The sequence below is a fragment of the Anopheles coluzzii genome, chromosome 2, assembly GCF_943734685.1.
Source record: "Anopheles coluzzii chromosome 2, AcolN3, whole genome shotgun sequence".
Taxonomy (NCBI): domain Eukaryota; kingdom Metazoa; phylum Arthropoda; class Insecta; order Diptera; family Culicidae; genus Anopheles; species Anopheles coluzzii.
In genome coordinates, this window is record NC_064670.1 from 29,740,883 (window position 1) to 29,767,780 (window position 26,898).

The 26,898-nt window shown below is 52.2% G+C and overlaps 5 protein-coding genes across 5 annotated transcripts; 2 read left to right on the forward strand and 3 right to left on the reverse strand.

Moving 5' to 3' along the window:
- Positions 1 to 62: 62 nt before the first annotated feature.
- Positions 63 to 1,662, reverse strand: LOC120948633 (DNA repair protein RAD51 homolog A). The gene is made up of 2 exons (XM_040365203.2): positions 1,225 to 1,662; positions 63 to 1,148 (listed from the first exon to the last, which is right to left on the reverse strand). The coding sequence occupies exons 1-2, from the start codon at positions 1,309 to 1,311 to the stop codon at positions 216 to 218; spliced, it is 1,020 nt and encodes a 339-aa protein (XP_040221137.2). The 5' UTR covers positions 1,312 to 1,662; the 3' UTR covers positions 63 to 215.
- A 277-nt stretch (positions 1,663 to 1,939) lies between these two features.
- LOC120949976 (NAD-dependent protein deacetylase Sirt2-like) lies at positions 1,940 to 6,864 on the forward strand. Its single transcript, XM_040367648.2, has 4 exons — positions 1,940 to 2,768; positions 2,849 to 3,205; positions 3,297 to 3,676; positions 3,750 to 6,864. Exons 1-4 carry the CDS (start codon positions 2,210 to 2,212, stop codon positions 4,299 to 4,301), a joined length of 1,848 nt encoding a protein of 615 aa, XP_040223582.2. The 5' UTR covers positions 1,940 to 2,209; the 3' UTR covers positions 4,302 to 6,864.
- LOC120951359 (bifunctional glutamate/proline--tRNA ligase) lies at positions 5,074 to 16,282 on the reverse strand. The gene is made up of 5 exons (XM_040370031.2): positions 16,095 to 16,282; positions 14,032 to 15,974; positions 13,721 to 13,939; positions 11,130 to 13,046; positions 5,074 to 11,035 (listed from the first exon to the last, which is right to left on the reverse strand). Exons 1-5 carry the CDS (start codon positions 16,135 to 16,137, stop codon positions 9,941 to 9,943), a joined length of 5,217 nt encoding a protein of 1,738 aa, XP_040225965.2. The 5' UTR covers positions 16,138 to 16,282; the 3' UTR covers positions 5,074 to 9,940.
- Positions 16,283 to 16,387: 105 nt separating this feature from the next.
- Positions 16,388 to 26,788, reverse strand: LOC120951361 (structural maintenance of chromosomes protein 1A). Its single transcript, XM_040370034.2, has 3 exons — positions 26,456 to 26,788; positions 24,723 to 26,379; positions 16,388 to 18,582 (listed from the first exon to the last, which is right to left on the reverse strand). Exons 1-3 carry the CDS (start codon positions 26,580 to 26,582, stop codon positions 16,632 to 16,634), a joined length of 3,735 nt encoding a protein of 1,244 aa, XP_040225968.2. The 5' UTR covers positions 26,583 to 26,788; the 3' UTR covers positions 16,388 to 16,631.
- LOC120951365 (mitogen-activated protein kinase kinase kinase 7) lies at positions 18,821 to 24,663 on the forward strand. The gene is made up of 8 exons (XM_040370038.2): positions 18,821 to 19,254; positions 19,357 to 19,653; positions 19,739 to 20,239; positions 20,346 to 20,546; positions 20,628 to 20,670; positions 23,701 to 24,125; positions 24,210 to 24,320; positions 24,404 to 24,663. Exons 1-8 carry the CDS (start codon positions 19,171 to 19,173, stop codon positions 24,578 to 24,580), a joined length of 1,839 nt encoding a protein of 612 aa, XP_040225972.2. The 5' UTR covers positions 18,821 to 19,170; the 3' UTR covers positions 24,581 to 24,663.
- Positions 26,789 to 26,898: the final 110 nt, after the last annotated feature.

Genomic DNA, 26,898 nt, shown 5'->3' on the forward strand with positions numbered 1-26,898 from the left:
TATCACATTAGGGAGTTTTCTTTCCAACTAGCTAATCGAATCGAATATGAAAACAAGAGCCATTGGTAAAAAAATGTGTCGTTATGTATTACATTTATCGAAGTGTAACAAGTAATTGGATGTGCTTTCCTATCTAAAAATATCCCACTCCTTTTGCTGCGCTCCCCCGAATCGCCCCTTTGCTCCACACCGGCAAAGACGATCAGTACGGCCGCTCACTCCTTCACATCCCCTATTCCGTTCGGATTGATCGCGAACGTGGCTTCGCCCTCCGCCAGGCACGGTGAGTCGTAGATTTTACAGATTCTCGATTCGCCCCGACCCTTCCGCATGTACAGGCGGGTGGTAGACGCGTGCGCTATGATGTTTCCACCGATCGGTTTCTTCGGATCCGGATTGAACATGGCCGCACCGTCCACCTGCGCCACGACCTGGTTCGTGATCAGCACCGCCACCCCGAACTCGTCCGCCAGCCGCAGCAGCATGCGCAGAAACTTGGCTAAATGCGTTTGCCGGGCCGCCAGCTCGCCCCGCCCACTGTAATCGGTCCGGTACAGGCTGGTCGCACTGTCCACAATGATGAGCGCGTAGCGCGATTCCGCCATCATAGCCGACGCTACCATCAGCAGATGCATCTGGTGGTCGGTGTTGTACGCTCTCGCGTACGCCACATTGTCCAGCACGTCCGCGCCGACCAGCTTGTAGCGCTCGGCCGTAGCAAGCAGCCGCTCCGGTCGAAACGTGCCCTCCGTATCGATGTACAAACATTTGCCCTCGCCACCGTTCTGACTGACCGGCAGCTGGCAGGTTACGGCGAGCGTGTGGCACAGCTGCGTCTTGCCGGTACGAAACTCGCCGAATATTTCCGTAATGCTGCCAGTTTCGATACCACCGCCGAGCAGTTTGTCCAGCTCTTTCGACCCGGTAGTGAGCTGAATGATTTCCGACCGCTTCTGGTGATACTCGGTGGCCGTTGTAAAGCCCATCGGGACGTGTTTCGTCGCTTCCTGGAGAATTTTATCCGCCTTCGCCTCCGAGATGCCTTTGATTGCGAGCAGCTGCTTTTTGGGCGCATACGCTACCGCTTCGACCGTGTGAAAGCCGGCTTCGGCAAGCTTTTTGATGTCCCCGTTTGTGATGCCATTGCCCTACGGAGCAAGAAAAGGATGGTTCATATATACGCACGGGACCGCGGTCAATTGGGGGCCGCTCGTTTACACATACCTCCAGCTTTCCGATCAGCAGTGGACCATAGTCTTCCTCCTCCTCCACCGTCGAAGCCGACTGTAGGGACTTTTCCATCTGAGCCATGGTTTTAGTTAAGTATTCCAACGCGCTGTGCTGTGATGTTGTGGATACTTTTTAAATGATGTTCAGCACTTTTGTTTTGGTCCCGCAACAACAATGTTCTAGTGATTTGGCGCACTTTATTACGTCGGCGCTTTGACACTTGCTAATCTTGTGCGAACAGGCACACAGTCCACAGGCACACGAATCTTCCAAAATTGAAACACTTCTTAGAAATCTTGCGATAAATTACGCTTTATTCGTACTGCGCTGAGTAATATGGAAACATTTTCAAACACCAGCCAAGTTGCTCAAATCGAAAGTGTACATGTTTTTACGGGAATCAAGCTCCTTTGACAGCCAGCAGCGACAAGCGAAGCCGACTGGAAATGTAAACAAAAGCGGGGTTTTTTTCATAATTTCCCTATTTCTTAAGTGTTTCCGTGGAAAGCGATAAAATTCTTTAAAAAAATATGTTCTAGCCAATTTCTAAAAAACCACACAAAAGTCCATCACCTGAAAAGTCTGGAAATTGTGTCGCATCATGTTCATTTTGTCATCCACGATACTATTCGAAGCGCGCTTATCGCGCAATAAGCGCCACGCTACGCCGATGGCAACACTGCCGCAACCTGTCACCACAGAAAAGAACGACGAAGAAAGACGAAAATATTCGCTTGTGGTTGGTTGACGTTTGCGTTTGGGTTCGCTTGCCTGGTGCCCATCGAAAAAGTGTTTGCATTCCCTCCGTCGTACACTTTCTTTGTCGCTGGCTGCGAAAACAGTGCTAGGTGCATTGGCATCCGCCACCGGGAAGCTCCCCGCCGCCGTGTCCGCGTTCGAGCAGTTGCATACCACCGTCCGAACGCTCTCCGAGGGTGTGCGCCGATTCGCTGTCGGGGGCCGACGACGCACAGTTGGTATGTCCCAGGAGGAGCACCCAGCAATCGCTGCGGCTCCATCCCTTCCGCACCTTGCACCGATGCTGCAGTGCATTGGTGCGGGGGGCGGTGAGACGGATGGCGATCCAACGGCAACACTTGCCGCGGCAGCAGCGGCCGCATCGACCGCGTCCGCTATCGCAGGTGTATCCGTTGCGCTGACGGAGCCTGCGTCGGACCCCACCATCACGCCGCTCGGTCCATCGCCGCCAGCCTCGATCGTGAACGGTGCCGTGGGGCCCGAAGTAGCCGCCGCTGCCGCCGTCGGCGCGTTGCCAGACTTCCAGCACTACGACGAAAGCGAGGACGATGCGGAGGATCCGTACCATTCAGAGTCGATCAGCATCGAGCGAATACGGCAGTATCTGTCCGACAAGCTCGGTTTCCATACGGGGGACGGGTTCGAGAATGAGAACGGTTCGGGTGGCGCTGCCCGACGGCGGGTGCTGGAAACGGTCGACATTGACGGTGTGCTAAAGCACTGGAAAAGTGGAGGCTTCAAGAAGATCGTCACCATGGTCGGTGCCGGTATATCAACCTGTGAGTCCGTCCTGTAGCTTCCAAACATCGCCGCAATAAGCAATCCCATTTGACTGTGTTTTCTCTGCTTCGTTTTACAGCCGCTGGCATTCCAGACTTTCGCTCGCCCAACACGGGACTGTACAACAATTTGATGAAGTACAACCTGCCGTACCCGCAGGCCATCTTTGAGCTGGAGTATCTGCACCAGAACCCGAAACCGTTCTTCACGCTCGCCAAGGAGCTCTACCCGGGCACGTTCAAACCGACACCGTCGCACTACTTCGTGCGGCTGCTCGAGCAGAAGGGTTTGCTGGTGCGCCACTACACGCAGAACATTGACACGCTGGAACGTATCGCTGGCATTCCGGAGGATAAGATAGTGGAGGCGCACGGCACATTCTACACCAACCACTGTCTGGAGTGCAAGATCGCGTACAGCTTGGAGTTTGTAAAAGGTAAGGACCGTCAGCTAATTATACATAATCAAACTGCGAACTCTTTTTTTCATCTCATCGCATCGTTTCTTTGCTCCCTCACTGTATAAAGAGAAAATTTTCGCCGACGAAGTACCGACCTGCCCGTGCGGTGGCGTGATCAAACCGGACATCGTGTTCTTTGGCGAGGGTCTGCCGGAGCGGTTTCACATGCTGCCCCACCAGGACTTTGCCGAGTGCGATCTGCTGATCATCATGGGCACGTCGCTAACGGTGCAACCGTTCGCCTCCCTGGTCGAGTACGTCAACGACGATTGTGTCCGGTTGCTGATCAACCGGGATAAGGTCGGGTGCAACAGTTTCGGCTTCCTCCGCTCGATGGTGTTCGGCGAGGGGCTGTGCTTCGATCTGCCCGGCAATCGGCGTGACGTCGCCTGGACGGGTAACTGTGACGAGGGGTGCTTCTTCTTAGCCGACCAGCTCGGATGGGGTGTAAGTAGGCCAACCGTCGGTGAACGACGCGTAACGCCTTGTCCTAACACTCTTTGCTCCCTTGTTTTCCCAGGATGAGTTGCGAAAGTTAGTCGAAACGGAGCACGCAAAAATAAAACCGATTCGACCAATTGCCACGAACGCAATAGCAGTGCCGGACGGCACGGTCGTTGATATGGAACCGACCACAGACATTCACCATACCGACGATCACTGTCTGGTGGACGATGCGGAATGTTTGCTGCCGGAGGACGAACACTTTAACGATGTTGCCGATGGTCTTTCAGGGCAGGGCGGTGGTGTGGTGGTGTGTGCCGGCGCCGGTGTTGATGACAGCGAGGGAAGCGTCCAAGCAATGGCCACCGATCCGCACCACGACCATGATGAACCAACCGTGCTAGAGCCTCATCATCCCAACCATCCTCATCATCACCATCATCATACTACGGAACCGAATAGCCATCATCATCATCATGCACAGCTGCACCATCATCATGCCCATCATCAGCATCATCCCGAGCAGCAGCAGCAGCAGCAGCACGAAAAGATGGAGGAGCATCATGACGATGAGGAGGTGGTGGTCGAGCAGCACCCGAAGACGACGACGATGGAAGATAAAACTTAACTCCAAAAGCTACTCCAACGGGGTAAGAAGAGGGGTCAGTCGCTGCAACAGCTGCATGCACGATACACAAACACACCCCCACACCCACACCTTAACAAAGAAATGCTGCGATGCGAAGAGAAAAACGCTTCCACAATTTACCACAAAACGAAACACGCGTCGGAGCAGAAAACAGATAAGTAAACATCAATCCCTTCTTACAACTTTATTCCATTTTTCCGCGATACGCTTTCGAGAAGTCAAGTCCCCCCCCAACACGTTTGGTCCTTGGCTACAAACACTAGAAATTTTGCACCCTTTTTAAAGAACAGCACCACATACCACATGCTAATTTCAGTTTTTAACAAAAGCCGAAATTAAAGATTAAGACACACATGCACACAAAAACAAGAAAAACAAAACAACAAACCGACGACAACTGTCCCTAAAACACGATCGCGATTGAAATGAATATAAATAGGATTAAATCAAAGAATTAGGGGAGTCAAACGGGATAAGAGAGAAACATAAAGAGAGAGCGAGAGAGAGAGAGAGAGAGAGAGAGAGAGAGAGAGAGAGAGAGAGAGAGAGAGAGAGAGAGAGATATTTAAGGATTCTTTAGCAAAGAATAAGCGTTTTTCGTGTGTCTCTCCATACTTGGGGAGCTTACCGAAAAGGTTATATTTTTACAAACGCACTCCAATTCGTTTCTATTTCGGTTCTAAAATATGTTTTTTTTTTTTGCATTACCGATGTACAACGCCATCGTAATGTATGGGTTTCTCCGTTCAATGTGTACTGAACAGTTCAAATTGCCTTGCATTGGTAGCGATCGTTCTATTAAAAAAAAAAACAGGGTTTTTGCGGGCCACCACCTTTCCACAGCCCTGCGTATGAGGGGGCGGCTTGGTCCCCTTTCTAGATTTGATCCCATGGCGGGCTTGCTGCAGAGTCGCGTACGTACAGCTCGACGACTGTACCAAACTGAACCGATGACCAACTTTTAAACAGTTTAAGTTTATTACAAAAAAAAAAACAATATATCATCCAACAGCGTAGCGGAATTTGGGGCAAGTGTGCCATATGGGGCAAGAGTGCCACCAAGCATTTTTCCTTGAAAACTGTAGTTTAATGATTAATTTTGTATACAGTTGGTTGCTTTCCAATGACTAGGTATTCTGAGCCTAATTTCATATAGACCAATCGATATTTCCCATTGTTTTGAACTGATTTACATTGAGTTTCAAAATTGAGCAGAATATTACAATTTTTTAATGCAACCAAATAAGCTCTCAAAAATCATGCGAACAATCAACCGAGAAAATATTTACACCACCGTATAGCTGAGAAAACGTGAAATTTTTTGTGGGGTTAGTTGAAAAAAACTTTTTTTTTGTCACTGAAAAATTCAATTTCAAAAAAGTTACAACTTTTGGGGCAAGTGTGCCATCTCTGTTTGGGGCAAGTGTGCCTCCATCTTTCATAGGCGCGAGCTGTTAAAAATGTAAACATTGTTGTAGCGTGCTGCGGAATGGTGCGCTATTGTGATCGGATTCCACGCCAGAAAAACAGAACAGTAACAAACCTTATTGTGGTACAATTGGTGGTCAAAAAGGGTTCATTGGTGACTAAATACATGTAGGAATACATGCACTAGTGGTACAAACGTAATAATTTCCAATTATCTAAGAAATACGGTTATTTTAACCAGGTGGCCGTCTTGCCCCATACGAGTGGCACTCTTGCCCCATAGCCCAAAAAAGAACGTCTTTTTGGACCTTTTTTAAAACGCTTCAAAAACTGTTTTGTTTGCACTTTTTTCAAGCGAAACTCATTTATAAGTGAGGAAATATATGTAAAATGGTTATGAGATTTAAATCGGCTTTTGAAAAACACGTTTTAGTGAGTTGTAACTTGAAATGCTTAAGGTGGCACACTTGCCCCAAGTTCCGCTACCACTGGTCATACAATCCTAGCCCTCCCTCCCTCCCTTGCTGTCTGAACGGAAGACGCCGCAACAACGATCAGCAAGCTTGTCCTTCGCATTATCCATCCGACAGTTCTTGTGACATTTTAAAAATCAACTCAATCGACGATAAGTACGGAATTGGATTATGATGATGAAAGGGCAATATATTTTTCCAATTTCTTGCGTAAAGAATGAAAACACTCTTTATGATGGAAATAATAGGGTAGAGGTTGGGTGAGATTATGGCAAAAAACAGGGCTGATCCGATGGGAAGCGATGGATAGTTTTTACACGGATGTAACGATAATTCAAAATTTACATAACTTCTGCTAGAACGCGTGCGCCTTTAAGCTTTTGGGTTTCGGTGGACAACACAACTCAACGGAGAGGGTAGGCACGTGGACGTGATGGTAAAAATGCGAGACATCAATTACACTGAAACAAACACACACGGACAAGCAAACACGTGATCGGACGAAATGGATATAAATATTTAAATAGATGAAAGAAAACATAGCGGTATATTATTATTTCTTTATGCAGCAAACAAGCAGTCCAATTTACGACGCAACTATTTGTAATAAACCTGGGGCTAATACGAATTCTACGACAGAACTTTACTGTGCCCTGAGTTGTTGATTTTGCCGCATTACATGATGACGAACGCGAACGCGGAGCTACTCTAGCAGACGACGACATTCTTTCTCTAATACACGGTGTTTATTATGGTATACTAATTCCTGTTTTGATTCCTGTAATTAGAATGATCACTTGCGATCATCACAAAATCCAAGCAACCCTGCCCGCAGCGATTTCAAATCGGACACCGATTTGCCATGTTTGGTAACTGGAGACCATCCTACGCAGGAGCAAGCTCGTATCAGCTGATCCATATCTCTGATCTCTTTCTCGCTGATGCTATATTGTGTTGTTATTAGAGCGGAGAAAGCGGTAGCTGATATCGTTTCGATTGGTCGCAGCATCCCTCAAAGACAGTGGAGGGAGTGAGAGAAAGGATACTCACTCTCTTCGTCATCTTTCCTCTCGTATGATAAGAGCATGTGATAAGCGCCTAGTAAGAGAGAGAGTAAGCTATAGATCCTCTCACACTAGTGGTGAGAGTGTGGATCGATAGAGCTACCTCCTGATTTGAATGATCTCCTGTTACGATGCCTGGTATTTTGGTCCGCGCTAGTAGCGTTTCGATTGGTCACAGCATCCCTCAAAGACAGTGGCGAGAGTGAGAGAAAGGATACTCACTCTTTTCGTCATCTTTCCTCTCGTATGATAAAAGCATGTGATAAGCGCCTAGTAAGAGAGAGAGTAAGCTATAGATCCTCTCACACTAGTGGTGAGAGTGTGGATCGATAGAGCTACCTCCTGATTTGAATGATCTCCTGTTACGATGCCTGGTATTTTGGTCCGCGCTAGTAGCGTTTCGATTAGTCGCAGCATCCCTCACAGACAGTGGCGGGAGTGAGAAAAAGGATACTCACTCTCTTCGTCATCTTTCCTCCCGTATGATAAGAGCATGTGATAAGCGCCTAGTAAGAGAGAGAGTAAGCTATAGATCCTCTCACACTAGTGGTGAGAGTGTGGATCGATAGAGCTACCTCCTGATTTGAATGATCTCCTGTTACGATGCCTGGTATTTTGGTCCGCGCTAGTAGCGTTTCGATTGGTCGCAGCATCCCTCACAGACAGTGGAGGGAGTGAGAGAAAGGATACTCACTCTCTTCGTCATCTTTCCTCTCGTATGATAAGCGCCTAGTAAGAGAGAGAGAGTAAGCTATAGATCCTCTCACACTAGTGGTGAGAGTGTGGATCGATAGAGCTACCTCCTGATTTGGATGATCTCCTGTTACGATGCCTGGTATTTTGGTCCGCGCTAGTAGCGTTTCGATTGGTCGCAGCATCCCTCACAGACAGTGGAGGGAGTGAGAGAAAGGATACTCACTCTCTTCGTCATCTTTCCTCTCGTATGATAAGCGCCTAGTAAGAGAGAGAGAGTAAGCTATAGATCCTCTCACACTAGTGGTGAGAGTGTGGATCGATAGAGCTACCTCCTGATTTGAATGGTCTCCTGTTACGATGCCTGGTATTTTGGTCCGCGCTAGTAGCGTTTCGATTGGTCGCAGCATCCCTCACAGACAGTGGAGGGAGTGAGAGAAAGGATACTCACTCTCTTCGTCATCTTTCCTCTCGTATGATAAGCGCCTAGTAAGAGAGAGAGAGTAAGCTATAGATCCTCTCACACTAGTGGTGAGAGTGTGGATCGATAGAGCTACCTCCTGATTTGGATGATCTCCTGTTACGATGCCTGGTATTTTGGTCCGCGCTAGTAGCGTTTCGATTGGTCACAGCATCCCTCAAAGACAGTGGCGAGAGTGAGAGAAAGGATACTCACTCTTTTCGTCATCTTTCCTCTCGTATGATAAAAGCATGTGATAAGCGCCTAGTAAGAGAGAGAGTAAGCTATAGATCCTCTCACACTAGTGGTGAGAGTGTGGATCGATAGAGCTACCTCCTGATTTGAATGATCTCCTGTTACGATGCCTGGTATTTTGGTCCGCGCTAGTAGCGTTTCGATTGGTCGCAGCATCCCTCAAAGACAGGGGAGGAAGTGAGAGAAAGGATACTCACTCTCTTCGTCATCTTTCCTCCCGTATGATAAGAGCATGTGATAAGCGCCTAGTAAGAGAGAGAGTAAGCTATAGATCCTCTCACACTAGTGGTGAGAGTGTGGATCGATAGAGCTACCTCCTGATTTGAATGATCTCCTGTTACGATGCCTGGTATTTTGGTCCGCGCTAGTAGCGTTTCGATTGGTCGCAGCATCCCTCACAGACAGTGGAGGGAGTGAGAGAAAGGATACTCACTCTCTTCGTCATCTTTCCTCTCGTATGATAAGCGCCTAGTAAGAGAGAGAGAGTAAGCTATAGATCCTCTCACACTAGTGGTGAGAGTGTGGATCGATAGAGCTACCTCCTGATTTGGATGATCTCCTGTTACGATGCCTGGTATTTTGGTCCGCGCTAGTAGCGTTTCGATTGGTCGCAGCATCCCTCACAGACAGTGGAGGGAGTGAGAGAAAGGATACTCACTCTCTTCGTCATCTTTCCTCTCGTATGATAAGCGCCTAGTAAGAGAGAGAGAGTAAGCTATAGATCCTCTCACACTAGTGGTGAGAGTGTGGATCGATAGAGCTACCTCCTGATTTGAATGGTCTCCTGTTACGATGCCTGGTATTTTGGTCCGCGCTAGTAGCGTTTCGATTGGTCGCAGCATCCCTCAAAGACAGGGGAGGAAGTGAGAGAAAGGAAGAAGCACTCTTTGAATTTTAGTCCACGCTGGTAGCAGTGGTGGAAGCAATTTGTCCGAAAGCTTTATTTAATATTCACATAGATAAATTCATCATTTTCCGTTTGTGGTAGTGCGGGCGACGCAGTAAAATTCAACTTTCTCGTACCAAATTAAAACAAATCCGTAAGCAAATTAGTTTCATTCAATTGTAGAAAAATCGGTATTACATCTTTACTGCTCTTAAATGACGACAAACGACGAACGATTGGGTGGTTAGTCCATTTCACATTAAATAGCTTCTAATTAATTCCGCTCGTGTCGCACGACGACCAACCAAGAGGTGGGCAGGCGGCGCGACACGCCAAAACAAAACAAAACAAACAAAAAGTTAGTAACTTCTTCCAAACAGCGTGTAAAACTTGGCCACCCGGCCACAAGCCGGATGTACGCACTTGTCGGCCGCCGGATCAATCTTGGCCGGCTGCTCGAACGGGATGCAGAGCGATTTGGCACCCATCGCCGGGGCGCCCGCTTCCGCCTCCGCGTCGTCGCGCGCACTCTCCGCCTTGATCCGGTCCTCGCACGCAATCTCACCGCAGAACGGCGCCATGATGATGTTTTTCGCCTCGAGGAACTGCAAAAACTCGCCCCACTGCTTGGTGACCTTCGTGTGCGCGTGCAGATCACGGTCCGCCCGCTCGTACATGCTGGCGTGGATCGTTTCGAGCAGCTGGCCCAACTCGGCCGTCGCCTGGCCGCGCTTGATCGTCTGCTTCGCGCCATTGTCACGGCGCACCGCCACGAACTGATCGTTCTGCAGATCCTTGAAGCCGAGCTCGACGCGCACCGGCACACCCTTCAGCTCCCAGTGGTTGTACTTCCAGCCGGGCGAGTAGTTGTCCCGGTAGTCCCCTTCGCACCGGATGCCGGCCGCGGCAATCGTGCGTTCCAGCTCGCGGCAGCTGTCGTACAGCCGGCGCCGCTCCTCGTCGGTCGTGGTCGCCGTAATGCCGCACGGCACGATCACCACCTGGATGCAGGCGACGCGCGGCGGCAGCACCAGCCCCTGGTTGTCCGCGTGCACCATTATCATGACGCCGATCGTGCGCGTCGTGATGCCCCACGAGTTCTGGAACACGTACTCCTTCTCCTTCGTTTCCGGATGCTCGTACACGATGTCGAACATGCGGGAAAAGTTCTGCCCGAGATGGTGGCTGGTGGCGCCCTGGATCGCCCGCCCGGACGCGGAGATGTACGCCTCGACCGTGGTCGTGTAGTCGCCGCCGGCAAACTTTTCCTTCTCCGTTTTGCGCCCCTTCACCACCGGGATCGCCAGCAGATCGGTGTACACCTTCGCGTACAGGTCCAGGATGGTCAGCACCTCCTCGTCCGCTTCCTGCTTCGACGCGAACGCGGTGTGGCCCTCCTGCCAGAGGAACTCGCGGGTGCGCAGGAACGGCTGTGGATGCTTAAACTCCCAGCGCTGTTGCAAGGAAAAGAAGAGACACATTAGAAACAATTCACATTAACAATGGCCAACACAATGGCAACGGGAGTAGTGTGTGTCGCCCACTCACCACAACATTGTTCCACTGGTTGAGACGGATCGGCAGGTCGCGGTACGACTGGATCCACTTGGCGTACGCCGGATACATCACCGTCTCGGACGTCGGCCGGACGGCGATCGGTTCCGCCAGCTCGGAGTCGCCGCTCTTCGTCACCCAGGCCACCTCCGGCGCAAAGTCGGCGATGTGCGTCTTTTCGCGCTCGAGCGCGGCCCGCGACACAAAGATCGGGAAGTAGCACTCCTTCACGCCGAGCTTGGTAATTTCCGCATCGAACCAGTTCCGGATCGCCTTCCAGATGGCGAACGACCAGTGGCGCAGTATGTAGCACCCGGACACGTCGTAGTACTCGATCATTTCACCCTTGGTAATGACCTGCGAGTACCAGTCGGGCAGGTTGTCCTCCTTGGTGGCTTCCAGCCCGAGGCGCGTCTGCTTCTTCGGCCCTCCCGACCCATCGTCCTTGGCCGGTTTCGCTTCCTGTTTGGTGGGCTTTGGGTCCGATTTCGGCTTCGCTTCCTTCTTCGGTTTCGTTTGCTGCCGTCCACCGGCCGCAGCACCACCGGGCGGGGCATAATCCGTACCGGTGAGCTTCTTGTAGTCTGCCTTCAAATCGAGCAGGATCTTAACGGCCGCATCAACGTCGGCCTTTGGCGCACCGCCACTCTTCAGCGTGCGCACCGTATCGCCCTGCTTGGCGATCTTCTCCGCCAGCTCGGTTCCGCTCGCCGGACACATGTTCTCCTTCTCTGCCGCAGCCGGTGCAGGTGTGGTGGTGGTGGTGGTGGTGGTCGAAGCAACCGTTGCACCCGGCTTCCAGTCCTTGCCCGTCAGCGTCTTATAGCTTGCCTTAAGCTTCAGCAGCTCGGCAACGGCCGAATCGATGGACGCTTTGTCCGCCTTGCTGCCCTTCAGCGTTCGCACCTTGTCGCCCTGGGCGGTGATTTGGGCCAGCAGGTCAGCCTCACCACCGGCAGGGTTTGCCGCCGGTTCCTTCTCCTTCACTACCGGTGGTACGCAGCCCGGTTTCCACTCCTGGCCACCGGTCGCTTGCTTGTACTGGGCTTTCAGATCGAGCAGCGCTTTGACCTGCGCATCCACTTCCGCCTTCGGTGCCTTCTTACCCTTCAGCTCGCGCACCAAATCGCCCTGCGCAATGATCTTGGTGTTGATCGCTTCTGCCGAAGGAGCAGCAGTGGCGGTGTTGGATGGTTTCAATGCACCGGCAGTTTGTGTGGTAGATGCCGCTGCTGTTGGTGGCACTACTCCTGGCTTCCAGTCACTTCCCGTAGCCGCCTTGTACTGTGCCTTCAGTTCGAGCAGCGACTTTACCGCTGCGTCCACTTCGGGCTTGGCAGCCTTTTTCGCCTTCAAATCGCGCACCAAATTGCCCTGCTCAACGATCTTTGCATTGATCGCGTCGGCACCTCCACTTGCTGCCGCTGTTGGTTGGGGGGCGGCAGCGGCGGCGGTTGCTGCTGGACTGGCGACGACTGCTCCCGGCTTCCAGTCACTTCCCGTAGCCGCCTTGTACTGTGCTTTAAGCTCGAGCAGTGTCTTTACCGCTGCGTCCACCTCAGGCTTGGCCGCCTTTTTCGCCTTCAAATCGCGCACCAAATTGCCCTGCTCAACGATCTTACCGTTGAGGGAATCGGCATCGGACGAGCCCGCTGCAGGCGCTGCTGAAGCAACCACTACCGCTGCACCCGGCTTCCAGTCACTGCCCGTTTGTGCTTTGTATTGTGCTTTTAGCTCGAGCAGTACTTTCACCGCCGCGTCAACATCCGCCTTCGGTGCTTTGTCCGCTTTAAGCTTCCGTACCTGTTCGCCCTGCTGGGTGATGGATTCGTTCAGGTGGGCTGCGTCCGAAACAGTTCCACTACTGCCGCTCGATGGTTTAACCGCTGCCTGTTGTTTCGACTTCTTGCTCTGCACAAAGAATAGCGAGTAAAATAGAAGGAAAAAACGATTACTCTCTCTTCCTCTCGCTCTCGCCGCTTCAGAATCGTGCAAGTTCCACTTGGACAAATTTTGTTACACCGTGGCAAAAATGCCCCCAAAAAAACAAAACACCCTTACAAAAGCATCAAGTTCTATTACACGAAAGTATGGTTTGCTGATAAGATATTGAATCACGATCCGCGCCACGCGAACCAACTCTTCACTGCACGCAACGTGTCACACGCCGAAGCACCAGTTTCCCTGCTCACGTCAAGCGAAAGTAACGCAACGCAATCGAAGCAAGCGAGCATAAACTCCCCATTCCTCTCCCCATTTGCTCTTTCTGCCAACAGCAACCCCCTTCCCCCTCCCGACTCATTCCACTTTTCACTCTACCCTCCACGTGGTTATTATCGGTGCGTTTGCTTTGATCGTACGTTCGCATCGCTGCTGCAGTACCGATGTACCCACCAACACAACTACATGTTAAAAGCATCAACGTACACATTGGAATGGAGCTGTGGCAATTTTGTAGCAAACAGCATCCAAGAGAGCCAAACTTTGAAGAATTTCTGGCCATTTTTTGTAACGTCGCACGTCCAACGAAAGCAAATAAACAAGTGCATATTGAAGAAAGGAAACAAAAACACCATTGAACTCACCTCTCCCGCCGTTTCCTTCTTGGGAACGTTTGCCGTCGGTACGGCTGCAACATGACCGTCCGGAATGGCGAACAGTACGATCGGCGTCTCGGCACCGCTAAACTCACTGGCCGGCTGGTATGCCTGATCGACCTTGAAGAATCCACGCCGCTGCAGCTGAATAATGTCGCCCTTTTTCAACCGCTTCAGCTCCGGATCGCCCAACATCGGCACCTCGGTCTGTAACGATGAGACGGTAGCAACGGTAACATAGGTTAGTAAGCAGTCCATTTATCCGATCCCTCGTTTGACCTCGTTTCCCCTACGCGTACCCTCGTTTGATGGCCGATGTAGCTCTTAAAGTCTTCGTCCTTGCCGAGCACCGGTTTGCTGATGATATGCTCAAAGTACACGCAGTACGTCGGCGTGTACTGGTCCGCCGGCAGCTCGCACAGCCACGTAAGCTTGAGCGTCTTCTTGTAGTCCTTGTTGTCCAGGTTCGGCGTGGCGTCGACCGAAACCGGCACCCCGTCGGCGCCCCGGTTCACCTTCCGGATCAGCAGATTGCCCCAGTTTATGAACGTGGCGTTCTCGCCCTCCTTCAGCTCCTTCGCGTCCGCCAGATCGATCAGCACGCGCGGCCCATAGTGGACCGTCTTGGTGCCGATGTCCGCATTCTTCGGATGGACGGCGGCCTGCATCGTGCCCGGCTGCACGCCAGCCACGTTGACCAGCACGCGCGCCTCGCTCTCGAGCGCCGTATAGCGGGGAGCGATCGGGTCGATCACCTTCTTGTTGAACGCCCAGATCTTGTCCCACTCCATGAAGACGACTGATTTGCTCGACCCCTGCGCAATGATGAACTCGCGCAAGCCCTCCACCGTCATGCCGCGGCGCAGGATGCCACGCACGGTCGGGAAGCGCGGATCGTCCCACCCGTCCACCAGGCCCTCGGCCACGAACCACGTCAGCTTGCGCTTCGACAGCACCGTGTTGGTCATGTTCAGCCGGCTGTACTCCCAGATGTACGGGCGCCGCAAGCCGAGCGCCTCGATGAACCAGTAGAACTGCTCGTCCCGATCGTGGTACTCCATCGTGCGCAGGGTGTGCGTCACGTTCTCGATCGCGTCCACGATCGGGCAGGCGAAGTCGTACGTCGGGTAGACTTTGTACTGCGTGCCGGTGCGGGGATGCGGTTCGTTCTTGCACCGGTAGATGGTCGGATCGCGCATGCACCCGTTCGGCGAGGCCATATCGATCTTGGCCCGCACGCAACACTTCTGGCCCGCCGCGGAACCCTTCACCATTTCGGCCCACATCGCCAGATTGCGTTCCGGTGTGTTGCTGCGATTCTTCGACTCCACGCGCTCCTCGCGCTCCTTCTTCATCTGCTCCGGTTCCGTGTCGTCGACGTACGCCTTGCCCTCCTTCAGCAGCCGCACGCAGTAGTCCAGCATCAGGTCGAAGTACTGGGAGGTGTGCGTGAACAGATCCGGCTTGATTTGCAGCATCTCCAGATCCTCCAGTATCACCTGCTCGAAGTGTACGTTCTCCTTCGCTGGGTTGGTATCGTCGAAGCGCATGATCAGCTTGCCCTGGAACGCCTGCTGGTAGTACTGGTTGAGCAGGGCCGCCTTCGCGTGCCCGATGTGCAGGTAGCCGGACGCTTCCGGTGGAAACCGTACCACCACCTTGCCCATCTCTGCCCCGGGCAGGTCGACGAATTTGCCCTGCTCGCGCTTACCACTGCCACCGTCCGCTGCGCCCTTGTCCGGGCTCGGTTCCTTCGCCTTTCCGGAGCAGGCAGTCGCAACGGCCGACCGTAGCTCGTCCGCATGCTTGCCCAGCGCTTCCTTCGTGCAGGGCTGCGCGAGCATGAGATTGTACCAGCGCTGCACGTGCTGCGGGATGCCGATCTTCTTCAGCTGCTCGTACCGCACGTACAGCTCGTTGAACACGGCGAGATCGGCGATGGTAAGATGGTTCGCCACGAGATACGTCAGCGGGCCGAGACATTTGTTCAGGTACTTCAGCTCGTCCGACGGGTCCTTCTCCATCGACAGCGTGTACGTCAGCCAGTGGTCGATCTGCGTGCGCTCGATTGGCGTCTCGCCGTACAGCCGGAGCCCCGGCGCAACCCTGGCCAGCGCCCGCAGCACATCGTTGTTGGTGATGCAGGCGAGCGTCCGGGTGGCGTACGATATGGACGTTTCGTTGCCCCAGCGCACTTCGATCGGGTACGCCGGGCGCAGCAGTTCCGCCGCGATGAGTCCACCTGAATGAAAAATTTCATCAGCCTTTTTCGTTTGTGCATAACTATTTTTACCACTTGCAGCAGAGCAGACGGGACACGGCCGAGGGTGAGGAATCGGTCGCTATACCGGGTACCACTTACCTACCGCCGCGTTCGATTTGGAACAAACGAACGTTGATACCATCTTCGGGTGAGGGCGTCAAATGAGAAGCTTCACCAAATAAGCTTTATCTTGTTTTTCCTTCCAAACTCTGCGAGCAGACCAATTTCACACCGATGCAAACAGCCGGCGCTTGAAACGTGTTTGATTCAGGGGATTTTTTTCTTTTTTTCTATCCACAATTGACGTTTCTCACAGGGGCCTGCGTTTAAAGTCCGTAGTTGAGTTCTGTTACGCATTTTCCATGTTGCGCGTGTTGGCAGCCGTTACGAAATTCGTACGATATTTTAGCTTTTATTAGTTCGTTTGTTCTACAGTTCATTACACTCATTAACCGTTACAATACAATTCAATCATTAAACATAGTTTACAGTACGCGGACGTCTAGTAGTAAAATATTTCTGGTGAAAAAAGAAAAAAAAAACTACAGCTCCGGCCACAAGCTATAAGCATACGGTGATGATGATGATGATGATGGGAGGAGAGGATAAATAACTGGAATTACGCGCTCACTTCTACTACTCATCCTGTCGATAGTCGCCATACTTTTCCAAATCAAAGATCAGTGTTTGCGACACCAGACACTCGGCCGGATACGGACAGATGCCGATCAGCACGTCCGCGTGGCAGTAGAATTCTTCCTTCAACGAAATCACGATCGTTTGCAGGTTGGTCGTCTTTTCCCGTATGTACGATGCCACCTTGCCGATGTTCGTGTTGTCCAGGGCCGCATCGATCTCGTCCAGCACGAAGAACGGTGCCGGCTGGAAGCTGTGTATGGCAAACAGCAGGGCAAGGGCGGCGATCGTCTTCTCCCCACCGCTCAGATTGCTCATCGGCTGGAACCGCTTGCCGGGCGCGACGCAGTTGTAGTTAATACCGTCCAGGTACGGTTCCTCCGGATTGTCCGGGCCCAGGTACGCTTGGGCCGCTTCGTTCCGCGACAGCTGCTTGTAGATCGCGTCGATCGCGTCGGAGATGTGGTTGCAGCAGTTCGTGAACAGTGTGCAACGCTCGTTCTTCACCTTCTCGAAGGCTGCCTTCGCCTTCTTCGCCTTTTTGCGTGCCGCCTCAAACTCTTCGTTCGTCGACTGGATCTTCTCGGTGACGCGGTCCAGCTTCTGCATCGCCTTCATGTTCGGCGTCTGTATCTTCTCCAGCGTGTCCAGCTTGGACTGCAGCTCCTTCGCCAGCGAGTCGCCGCTCTTCTTGATCTGGTCCGGATCGGACAGGTTCTTCAGATGGTGCTCGAGCTTGCTGTAGTCGATCTCGATGCGGCTTTCCCGCTCGTACGCCGACCCGCCATCGGCAGCATATTCCCCACCCTGCCCACCGGCCCCCTGCCCGCCGCCCTGCCCCTGCTGCTGCTGGCCGATATCGTCCATCGAACCCTGCAGCAGCGGAATCTCGATTGATTCCATCTTCGCCTGCATCAGTATGGTTTGCCGCTTGCTTTTCATCGACTCGATTCTGCTCTCGATGTTCGCTATGCTCTGGTGGATGGCGGCCAGCTCCTTTGCCAGTGCCTGCACCTCCCGCCTAGCCTTCGCCATCTCCTCCTCCATCTGATCGACGAGCGTCTTGTGGGCGGCCTTCTCCTGCTTCATCAGCTCGATCTTTTCCTTGTCCTTCTCGATCTCCTGTCGCTGGCGGGCTTCGGCCTGCTTGAACGTTTCCAGCGAATCTTCATCATCCTGCACGGCACGCTCCCAGCGCTGCACGTTTTTGGACGTGTCCTTCGACCGCTCAAACTCCAGATTGTTGTTGATCCGGTCGATCTGCTGCTCAAACTCGGCCCGCTTTTTCGCCCGCTCCTGCTGCAGCACCAGCTCACGCTCCTCGAACTGGCGGATGTTAGCGACGCCGATGCGGGCACAAAACTCGGCATACACGTCGTCCTCCACGTTGTTCATGCTTTCCTTGATGTCCTGTATCTTCATGTCGCGCTGCTGCATTCGCCGCTCGATTTCGCTTATCTTCGGCCCAATCTGATCGAGCTCGCGGGTGAAATCCTCCAGCTGCCGATCGTACTCGTTAATGTTTTTCTTCGACGTCTCCAGATCGTTCATGCTGTACTTGAGCCGATTTTCCAGCCCCCGGATCTGGCTCTCCACCGTCGTCAGTTCGCCCTGGCGGCGGGTCTTCTTCATCACCTCCTTCAGCTCCTCGGTAATCTTTTCCTTCTGCAGCTTCAGCTGTGCCATATGCTTCTCGTCCCAGCGCTTTGCCTTCCGGGCGAGATCGTGGCTACCGCCCGAGATGATGCCCGACTTTTGATAGAACGTGCCGTCCAGTGCCAACGCATCGTACCGGCTGCGGTCGATTTCGTACGCCACCTTCATCGCATCGTCGGGCGTTTCGCAAACCAACGCATTGTTGGTGGCAAACAGGACGGCCGGTTCGATTTCCGGTGGGCTGAATTTCAACACATCGTAAATGAGCTTCACATTGCGCGGTTCCTCAATGTTCCTATGGTGGGTGAGTGGAAGGAGTAGACAAAAAAATCCATTAATAGTAAGCAGAATGCCATTTTTTCTTTTAAAAAAATCATTCAAATTCAAACAACCATCAACGCTATGCAACACGAAAGCTGCGGCCCTTATGCACCAACGTACGCAAGAACATTTGAAATCATTCTCCTCTGTCTCTTTCTCTCGTGCTCGTGCTCGCTCGCTCTATCTCGATTGACGTTCCGCGCTGTCAGATTGACAGTTTTCGCTCGGTGATGACAAAATGAAAAATATTTAGCATAGCCAAAGCGTAACTACACCAAAAAACCAGCGTACAACGTTAAATGAGCGCGATAAAACAATCGCACGGCCATTAAATCGTACCGTAACGTGTAATTCTACCTGCCCCCCGTCGTGTTCAATGTGCGCTTAGCCGTGGCATTGGTGCGGTTCCGACGTTGTTTTTCTCAACGCTTAGCTGGCCGCTCGTCGGCCATCCTCGCCCACCGATACCATCCTAGTGGGCACGACGCACAGGATTTGCTGGATTTGTGCAAAGGGAATACAAATTTCGCTTCAAGTGCACTAAAAAGCTCCCTGCTCCACCATGTCCAGAGAACATAGCAGAATGAACAGCGTTTTGCCGCCGTTCGTCACGACGATCGATATCAACGAAATCGAACAGATTGCCGTACGTGAGAGGCCAGCAGACCACAACAACAACATTGGCGCGGCTACAGTGCTTGCCACCCAGGTTTAATGTATTTTTCCCCATCCTTTCCCTGTTTTGTAGACCGTCGGGAAAGGTTCCTACGGCACAGTGATAAAAGCAAAATGGAGAAACAAATACGTCGCCGTGAAGTACATGGAGGTGCTGACCGAGCAGGCATTTACGGCGGAGGTGAGCCATCTTTCCCGTGTGGCACATCCGAACATAATCGAGCTGTACGGTGCCTGTACGGAGAAACCCAACTTTTGTCTCGTGATGGAGTACGCGGACGGTGGTTCCCTGCACAAGGTGCTGCACAGCAGACCTCGGCCCGTCTATACGGCGGCACATGCGATGAGTTGGGCGAGACAGTGCGCCGAGGTAAGTACGCACCATCCGCACAAACACGCACACACACACAGAGAATGTCTATGTCCAAACACCGACCGACCGGAATTGATTGCAGGGCGTCGCCTATCTGCACGACATGACTCCCCGGCCCATGATTCACCGTGATCTGAAACCACCGAACCTGCTGCTAGTGAACAATGGAACCGTGCTGAAGATATGCGACTTTGGCACGGTCACCGACAAGTCGACGCTGATGACGAACAACAAGGGCAGTGCGGCCTGGATGGCGCCGGAAGTGTTTGAGGGTTCGTCCTACACGGAAAAGTGTGACGTGTTCAGCTGGGGCATCATCCTGTGGGAGGTGATAGCGCGGGAGCAGCCGTTCAAGCACATCGACACCTCGTACGCGATCATGTGGCGCGTGCATCAGGGCAGCCGGCCGCCCCTGATCGACCACTGCCCGAAGCCGATCGAGCAGCTGATGGTCCGCTGCTGGGACAAGGATCCGATCAGCCGACCGTCGATGAAGGAGGTGGTGAACGTCATGAACGCGCTGTGCAAGCTGTTTACCGGCGAAAATGAACCCATCGGTAACGAATTTCTGCCCGAGGATGAGGTACTGTAGTACTACGCATAAAAGATATGCGTTACAGTTTTTTTTTTGTCCTTGTTTCGAGAGTACAGTTTCTAACATGCCCGCACATTAATGTGACTTTTTCCAGGACGACTCGTACGGGATGGCGTACCCGATCGAAAGCAATGTGTCCGAAGGCATGGACAATGGAATCGACACAAACAGCAGCCATGGCACGATCACGAATAAAAACACGGTGCAGCGGTTACTAGACATGCCTAGGGATAGTCCGCTGCGAAATGTGCCATCGAATGTTCTACTGCAGCCGCTTCACGTTGATGTGAATCCGGTAAATAGAGTTGCATCTTTTAAAATTCTTTTATGGCAGGTGAATTTTAATGTCCCGATCTCCCCTCCTTTCTCGCTACAGTTTGACCAACCAATGGAACTGGGAAGCGGTGCACTGTACCCAGGTATGTGAAAGCTAACAAAATTCAAAGTGCACAGGTTGCTCTGACCAGCAATACGAAGTTTCAACTAACACACACACAAAGAAAGGAAATGTTTGGTAAACAACGCTACACATTTGCATGGTACATCCATCAACAATGGGAATCGGTTCGAAGCTGTGCTGAAGCTGCATAGCAAACCACAAAGCAATGACGTAAACACATATCTTTTTCTCTCTGTATGTGTGTACATACACACGCAACCGGAAAAAAATAACTTTACCGTTTTGCGTCTAAAGCGCACCCGCGCTCACCGGTGCGTGTGCGGTGCTTATACTTCTCCGCTGTTCACTCAGCGTAAGACGTGCACGTGCTGCCACCACTTGCTGCCACAAAAGACCCCGCGAAAATAATGCTGTCTATGCGCAGCCAGCTTTGCGCATTGGTCGTTGCCCTTAGGAAAAGGTAGCGCGTGATATTTTATAAGGGGTATGCCAACCATATGCGTTCTGACCCCGCGTGTGTGTGTGTGTCTTGTTTGATGATTGTATACTAGCTAGGCACACATTTTCATTCGGCGTGACTCACGCACGGTGAATTCCACACCCCATCTCTGCGGAGCTTGCGGCGGCTGCCACACAAATGTGCGCCAAAGAAAAGAGAGAAAAACAAGAAGGAAAACGACGATATGTGGCCACCGGGGTCTGCCGATGGGGCAAGGGCAAACCCAGGGGCAGTTGAAAAACAAAACGCGCCAGAAGCCGACGAGCGGGAAAAAAGGTGAAGAGCGAGAGAGAGCGAGAGGATGGGAAGTGTGGTGTATGTGTGTAATACAAGCTGCGGAAAAATTACTCATACCTATTTTTAGCTGGATGTAATTTATTTTTTGTTTTCAACTATATGAAGAAAAAGAGCGTCGTAACACCATCGCGCCGGCATGTGCATGCTCTCTTCGCTGGTCTGCCGTGTTCGGCCGACGTTGCGTTTGAAAAAGGGAGCGCGCGCGCGAAGGGTTAGGGATCGGGACGCGGACGCGGACCAGCTGCAAACCATCCCGAGATTGATGCGCAAAGATCGCGCTCTCCGTACAAAAGTGTTGAGTTGGCAGCGAATAATGAGGGATTTTCCGATTTGCTGATATTTATATTTTCCCTCCGGCTGGTTCGGCTGTATTTTCAGGGGGGATCGAGGGAAATAGTGTTCCATATTGGCCACACTTCTTTGCAAACGGTCCGCAGAGTTCGCACCCATACACATCTAATGAAGCGCGAGCGACCAAACGATAGAAAAGTCATTTAGCCCGGTCACTACCATTTTCCCGAGTGGCCGCCACTACCAAAATATGAGTAAGTTTAGGTGCACGTCAGGCGGGTGGGTTACACTACTACAGTTAACTGCCAGCTGCTTTCCTTCCTGGCGTTGGTCTGCACACCTACTCCCACCCAGCATAATCCCTTCGGCGGCATTAATGATGGTGCCCCCCACCCCCGCCGCATGGTGTTGCGAGACTCGGTGGTCGCTTTCCAACGATTCATTTCCTTGTTGAAGGAAGTTGCGTGTGAGATACTACTCATGCGCTCAAAATTTCCACGAAATGACGAGGCCCGTTCAAACAACCGCTCTCCTTCTCTCTCGCTCTCCTAGTGTTTTTCCCAATCATTCTCTCTCTCTCTTTTTCATTTAGCTCGGGAAAACGCAGGAGCAGACAAGCACGATATTTTCCCACAGTGTGTCACTAGCTTTGCTTGATCATGTTCCACACCGTGCCCGTTACTTGCTTAAGCTGCGCGCGTATTATTCTTTCAGTTCGAAACAGTGCAAGAAACGACCAAAAATTGAACCGATCGAAAGGGCTCCAAAGAATATCGACCATTTGAGTGTGTGTGTGTTTGTGTGTGCGTTTGTGCGATTGTGTGTATGTGTAGGAGAGCACATCTTTGTTCGTAATTGGCAGCAAATGTTCCTTTTGGAACAGTGACATTCTAAGCATAGCCCACTACGACTGTGTCATTTTAGAGGGGGAGATCCTATCACCCATTTGCGAAACTGTGCTAAAGCACATTGGCTAAGTTGGTTCAACGATCTAGGAGTTTCGAATTAAAATCCGATCAGCGGTGAACGAAAGGAGGGACCGTGGCGTATAGGGGCCGAAGAACGGGGGGCTTCAAAACGAACGCAACGACAAATATTGCTCTGAACAACCACCCAAGGGCAGAGAAGCTGTGTTCGTCACGATTAATCATCATCCATCTGACACCGAGGCAGAGAAGCGCTGTTAACACATCACGCTGTTGTTTATTATTTCTCTGTAATGTACTGCGCAACGGAAAAAAGGATTTTGTGCTGAGATTTTGGTCCGGCGGTACACCGCTTTGGGGCTGTAAGTGAACGGGGGGAAAAAACATAACGACCAGAATGAGCGCGCACCGCCGTCAACACGCTACTCCGTTCGTACGCTAATGGTACGGCGGCAAGGATAGGCAGTGAGAGTGAACGAGCGAGCCAAGCGGCCACGGGGAGAGCAAGTGCCAGCTAACGATAATAATTTAAATATACATACATAAAAGCGTATCAAAACAGTAGCATCGGGAGTGCTGCTTAGGTGTACCATACTTAGGTGCTTTGGTGCGTTCTGTTCATACGAACACCGTCGTGCTGTGGTAAAAGTGGAACGTATGTTTGGTTCATATAAGTTAGGATCAAAGTAACCAGGATCAAGGATGTGTGACAGCGTTACTTCCACGGTCATTTCGTCTTCTAGCGCTACTACCAACACGCTCCAAAGCTGTTGGATTGTATACAGTACGTATCTAGAGCACCACTAAGGATGAAGTGGTGGTGATGGTGGGCAGGAGAGGTCGGGGAGTTTTATTTCCGAGCCATGTGTTCATACTTCACAAGGACGCAAGCATCGGGTTTGAGGGGGGGGGGGGGGGGGGGGTTAATACGTAAATAATAGTGAAACATAGCGTAACGTCAACCATGCGTCTATGTCAGACTCTGTTGTCACACAAACTCTCTCTCTCTTTCTCACTTTTCCTATCATTCCCACAGCCAACAGCCAAGGGACGGAAGGACTAACCGTCACAAAATGTACCAACGCCCCCATGGATAGCGTTAGCAGTATAAACAGTTCGATCACATTCAACAGTACAACCGGTCCAGGCATCGCGGCACATCACGATCCGGCCAGGCCCACGATGCCGCCAAATGTCCCACGGCCCCTTGCCGATGGAGGAGAGTGCATTGAGGCGGAGCAGCAGCAGCAGGAGGAGGAGGAAGAGGATGAGGAAGAGAACCGAGAAGGCATTGTTGTTGGCGGTGGACGGAGCAGCTCGAAACAGAACGAAGCCGCCCTGGGAGACACACTGTACAGTATTTTAGATCCAAACCTAAGACCGCTAACGCCCGTACCGAACAATCCGCTCTCGGAGCAGATACACAACGAGCATAAGCTGTTGGTGCAAAAGTATTTTGAGGTAATTCGATCGGTCGGTTGCTTGCTCCCCCCAAGCCAACGTGCGGCTAATGCGAGAACCCTTTGTCCCCTTTTTCTTCTACAGTTTGAAACGCAAATAGTCACCAGCATGGCGCAAAGGGAAATGCTTCAAAACAATATGCTACCGGAGGAGTTGCAGCTCAAGAAGGCCTACATTAAGCGGCTAGAGGAGCGGGTAGGGAACGGGCTTCCTCCCTCACATTCAACGATCAGTGTGGCACTGGTATTAATGTTTGCTTTCTTCATCTGTCCCCCCAGGAAGCATTGCTAAAGTTTAAAGCGAACCTGCAGAAACAGCTGAACGATAAGAATCGGCAGCAGCAGGCGAGACAGCAGCAGCAACATCCACCACCACTGCACCGGCAAGAATCGGACTCGGAATGGGTAATAATACAGCCAGCGGACTACAGACCAAAGACAGATAATCACAACTGATTTCACAGACTACTAGACCTTAAGCATTTTAGGCTAGAGACAATAAACTTTGTGTGAAAAAAAAAGAATCAAAGAAACGTGTGTGCCCCCTGGAACGCGTGTGTGTGGTGTGTTGCCGTTTCGCAAAAGTAAACGAACTTACCTGAGCCGTTCCTTGAGCGGTTTCTTCTGCAGATAGTCAAGCGGCAGGAACGTTTCCACGTCCAGCATTTTCTCCTTCAGTATCTGAATGCAGCGGCGGGCCGTCTTTTCCGTGTCCACGATGATGGCCTCCATGTACTTGCCGAGCACCTTCGTTACCGCGACGTTGTAGCGCTTGTGCGTCGGCTGACACATGTTGATCATGCGGTCGTACACGCCCGGCACCTCCAGCTTGAACAGCTCGACCACCTCCTGCTTCTTCTTCCGGCGTGCGTCCTCGTGCTTGTCGATCTTGGCGTCGCCGAGCTGCTCGCGCACATTGTCCAGCTCGGACTGCAGCTCGTGGATGCGCTCCTTGGACGTGCCCACGTCCTGGCTCAGCTCCGCCTTGATGCGCTTCTGCTCCTCCAGCCCCAGCCGGCTCGTTTTGATATGATCGATCAGCTTTTCCTGCCGCTTCAGCGCTTCGTTCTTCTCCGACTCGATCTTCTTATAGTTCTCCTCGATCTGGGCCTTTTTGTTAATCTCGCTGTCCAGCCGATCCTGGTCGGACTTTTGCTCGCGGTTCACCGAATCGAGATGGATCAGATACTTGCTGGACGTCGCGTCGGCCTTCTGCTTCAGCCGGTCGTACTCCTGCACCAGATCGCGCTCCAGATGCACGTTGCTGCCGCGCTTTTTCGACTCACCCGCGACCTCGTTCTCGAACGCCGCCCGCTTCACCTCCACCTCCTGCAGCTCGTCCACCAGCTTCTTGATGTCGGCCTGGTGCGCTTCGTCCGCCCGGCGGGCCTGCTCGAGCGTTTTCAGCGCACCGTCCAGCTTCTTCTGCGTGTGCGCCACCTTTTCCTTCGCCTTAATGAACATCGGGTGCCGTTTGCTCATCTCCGCCTCGACTTCGCGAATTTCCTGCTCCTTCTTCGCCATTTCGCGCGTCATCTTGCCCACCTCCTTCTTCTTCTCCTTCAGCACCTCGTCCGCTTCCTCCTTGCGCTTCTCGATGATGTTCAGCTCCTGCTGCTTGCTGATTTGGTCCTCCTTCAGGCGCTTCGCTTCCTTCTCGTTGTGGTACAGCTTGAACAGCTGGAAGTGTACCTGCTTCTCGCTGCACTCCTGCTTCAGGCTCGCGTACCGGTCGGCTTCCTGCTTTTCCAGCCGGGCCTCCTTCCGCTCCGCCGCTATGCCACGCTTCTTCTGGTACGTGAATTGCGTTTCCTCTTCAGCCATCTGCATCTCGTGCTTGAGCCGGTTGTAGTCTTCCTTCAGCAGACCCGACCCGCTAATCTCCTCGAACAGGGCCGTCCGTTCTTTCGCATTTTTGATCGCAATCGTTTCCACCGCCCCCTGGAAGACGAGGAAATTTTTCGCCTTCACGTTGATGCCGATTTTCTCCAGCTCGGCCAGATAGTGCTGGGGCGACACGACGGACCCGTTGATGCGATACTCGGACGACGCGTTGATGACGGAGCGCTGGAACGTTTTCTCCACCTCACCCTCCGCCTCGGTCTTGATGATGAATCGTGCCATCACGGACGCCCGGTTCGAGATGGGTCGCCCGATCGAGGCGCCGTTGATGAGCTCGGTCAGCTTCCGCACGCGGAGGCTGCTGGTTTTCTCACCCATCACAAAGCTGATGGCATCCATGAAGTTGGACTTTCCTGCAAACGAAGTGCGGTACGGTGTGTTTATTGTGTGGAGTTCGTCTTTTTGTTTTTCGCTCTCCTTTGCACTCACCAGATCCATTGGGGCCAATTACGGCGGAAAATCGCTTCAGCGGTCCAATCGTAGTGCGACCCCGGTAGGACTTGAAGTTTTCCACCTCGATACACTGCAGAAATGCAGACATCTTACCGCCACTCATCGTGCTCCTTCGTTCGAGTGTTTTACCACACGTCGCTGGGCATGCACGGACAATTCTTTTCACTCATAAATCGGCTGGCGAGTGGAACAAAATCCGCCCCAAACTTTGCGCTCCTCCCGCACAGAGCCAAACGTAGCCAAATGTTTGCGTCAATATGGCGCCCCAAATTCTGTACCAAACTGCGCGACTGCTACGATTGACAGTTACTGCTCGAATAATGCCAAAACAACGGCTGCTCGAATTCCGCGCGGGTCGCCGTTTTTTTTTTTTTTGACATGTGCCACCCCGATTGCCCGATTTGCCACCCCCGAACGTC

Coding starts and splice junctions, on each gene's coding strand:
- LOC120951361 (XM_040370034.2), bottom strand. CDS start 26,582: ATGAGTGGCGGTAAGATGTCTGCATTTCTGCAGTGTATCGAGGTGGAA. Junction 26,380..26,455: donor AATTGGCCCCAATGGATCTG/GTGAGTGCAAAG, acceptor CTTCGTTTGCAG/GAAAGTCCAACTTCATGGAT. Junction 18,583..24,722: donor CCGCTCAAGGAACGGCTCAG/GTAAGTTCGTTT, acceptor CACCCACCATAG/GAACATTGAGGAACCGCGCA.
- LOC120949976 (XM_040367648.2), top strand. CDS start 2,210: ATGTCCCAGGAGGAGCACCCAGCAATCGCTGCGGCTCCATCCCTTCCG. Junction 2,769..2,848: donor CGGTGCCGGTATATCAACCT/GTGAGTCCGTCC, acceptor TTCGTTTTACAG/CCGCTGGCATTCCAGACTTT. Junction 3,206..3,296: donor CAGCTTGGAGTTTGTAAAAG/GTAAGGACCGTC, acceptor CACTGTATAAAG/AGAAAATTTTCGCCGACGAA.
- LOC120948633 (XM_040365203.2), bottom strand. CDS start 1,311: ATGGCTCAGATGGAAAAGTCCCTACAGTCGGCTTCGACGGTGGAGGAG. Junction 1,149..1,224: donor TGCTGATCGGAAAGCTGGAG/GTATGTGTAAAC, acceptor CTTGCTCCGTAG/GGCAATGGCATCACAAACGG.
- LOC120951359 (XM_040370031.2), bottom strand. CDS start 16,137: ATGGTATCAACGTTCGTTTGTTCCAAATCGAACGCGGCGGTAG. Junction 15,975..16,094: donor CAAATCGAACGCGGCGGTAG/GTAAGTGGTACC, acceptor TTTTTCATTCAG/GTGGACTCATCGCGGCGGAA. Junction 11,036..11,129: donor ACCAGTGGAACAATGTTGTG/GTGAGTGGGCGA, acceptor TCCTTGCAACAG/CGCTGGGAGTTTAAGCATCC.
- LOC120951365 (XM_040370038.2), top strand. CDS start 19,171: ATGTCCAGAGAACATAGCAGAATGAACAGCGTTTTGCCGCCGTTCGTC. Junction 19,255..19,356: donor ACGAAATCGAACAGATTGCC/GTACGTGAGAGG, acceptor CCTGTTTTGTAG/ACCGTCGGGAAAGGTTCCTA. Junction 24,321..24,403: donor TTAAGCGGCTAGAGGAGCGG/GTAGGGAACGGG, acceptor CTGTCCCCCCAG/GAAGCATTGCTAAAGTTTAA.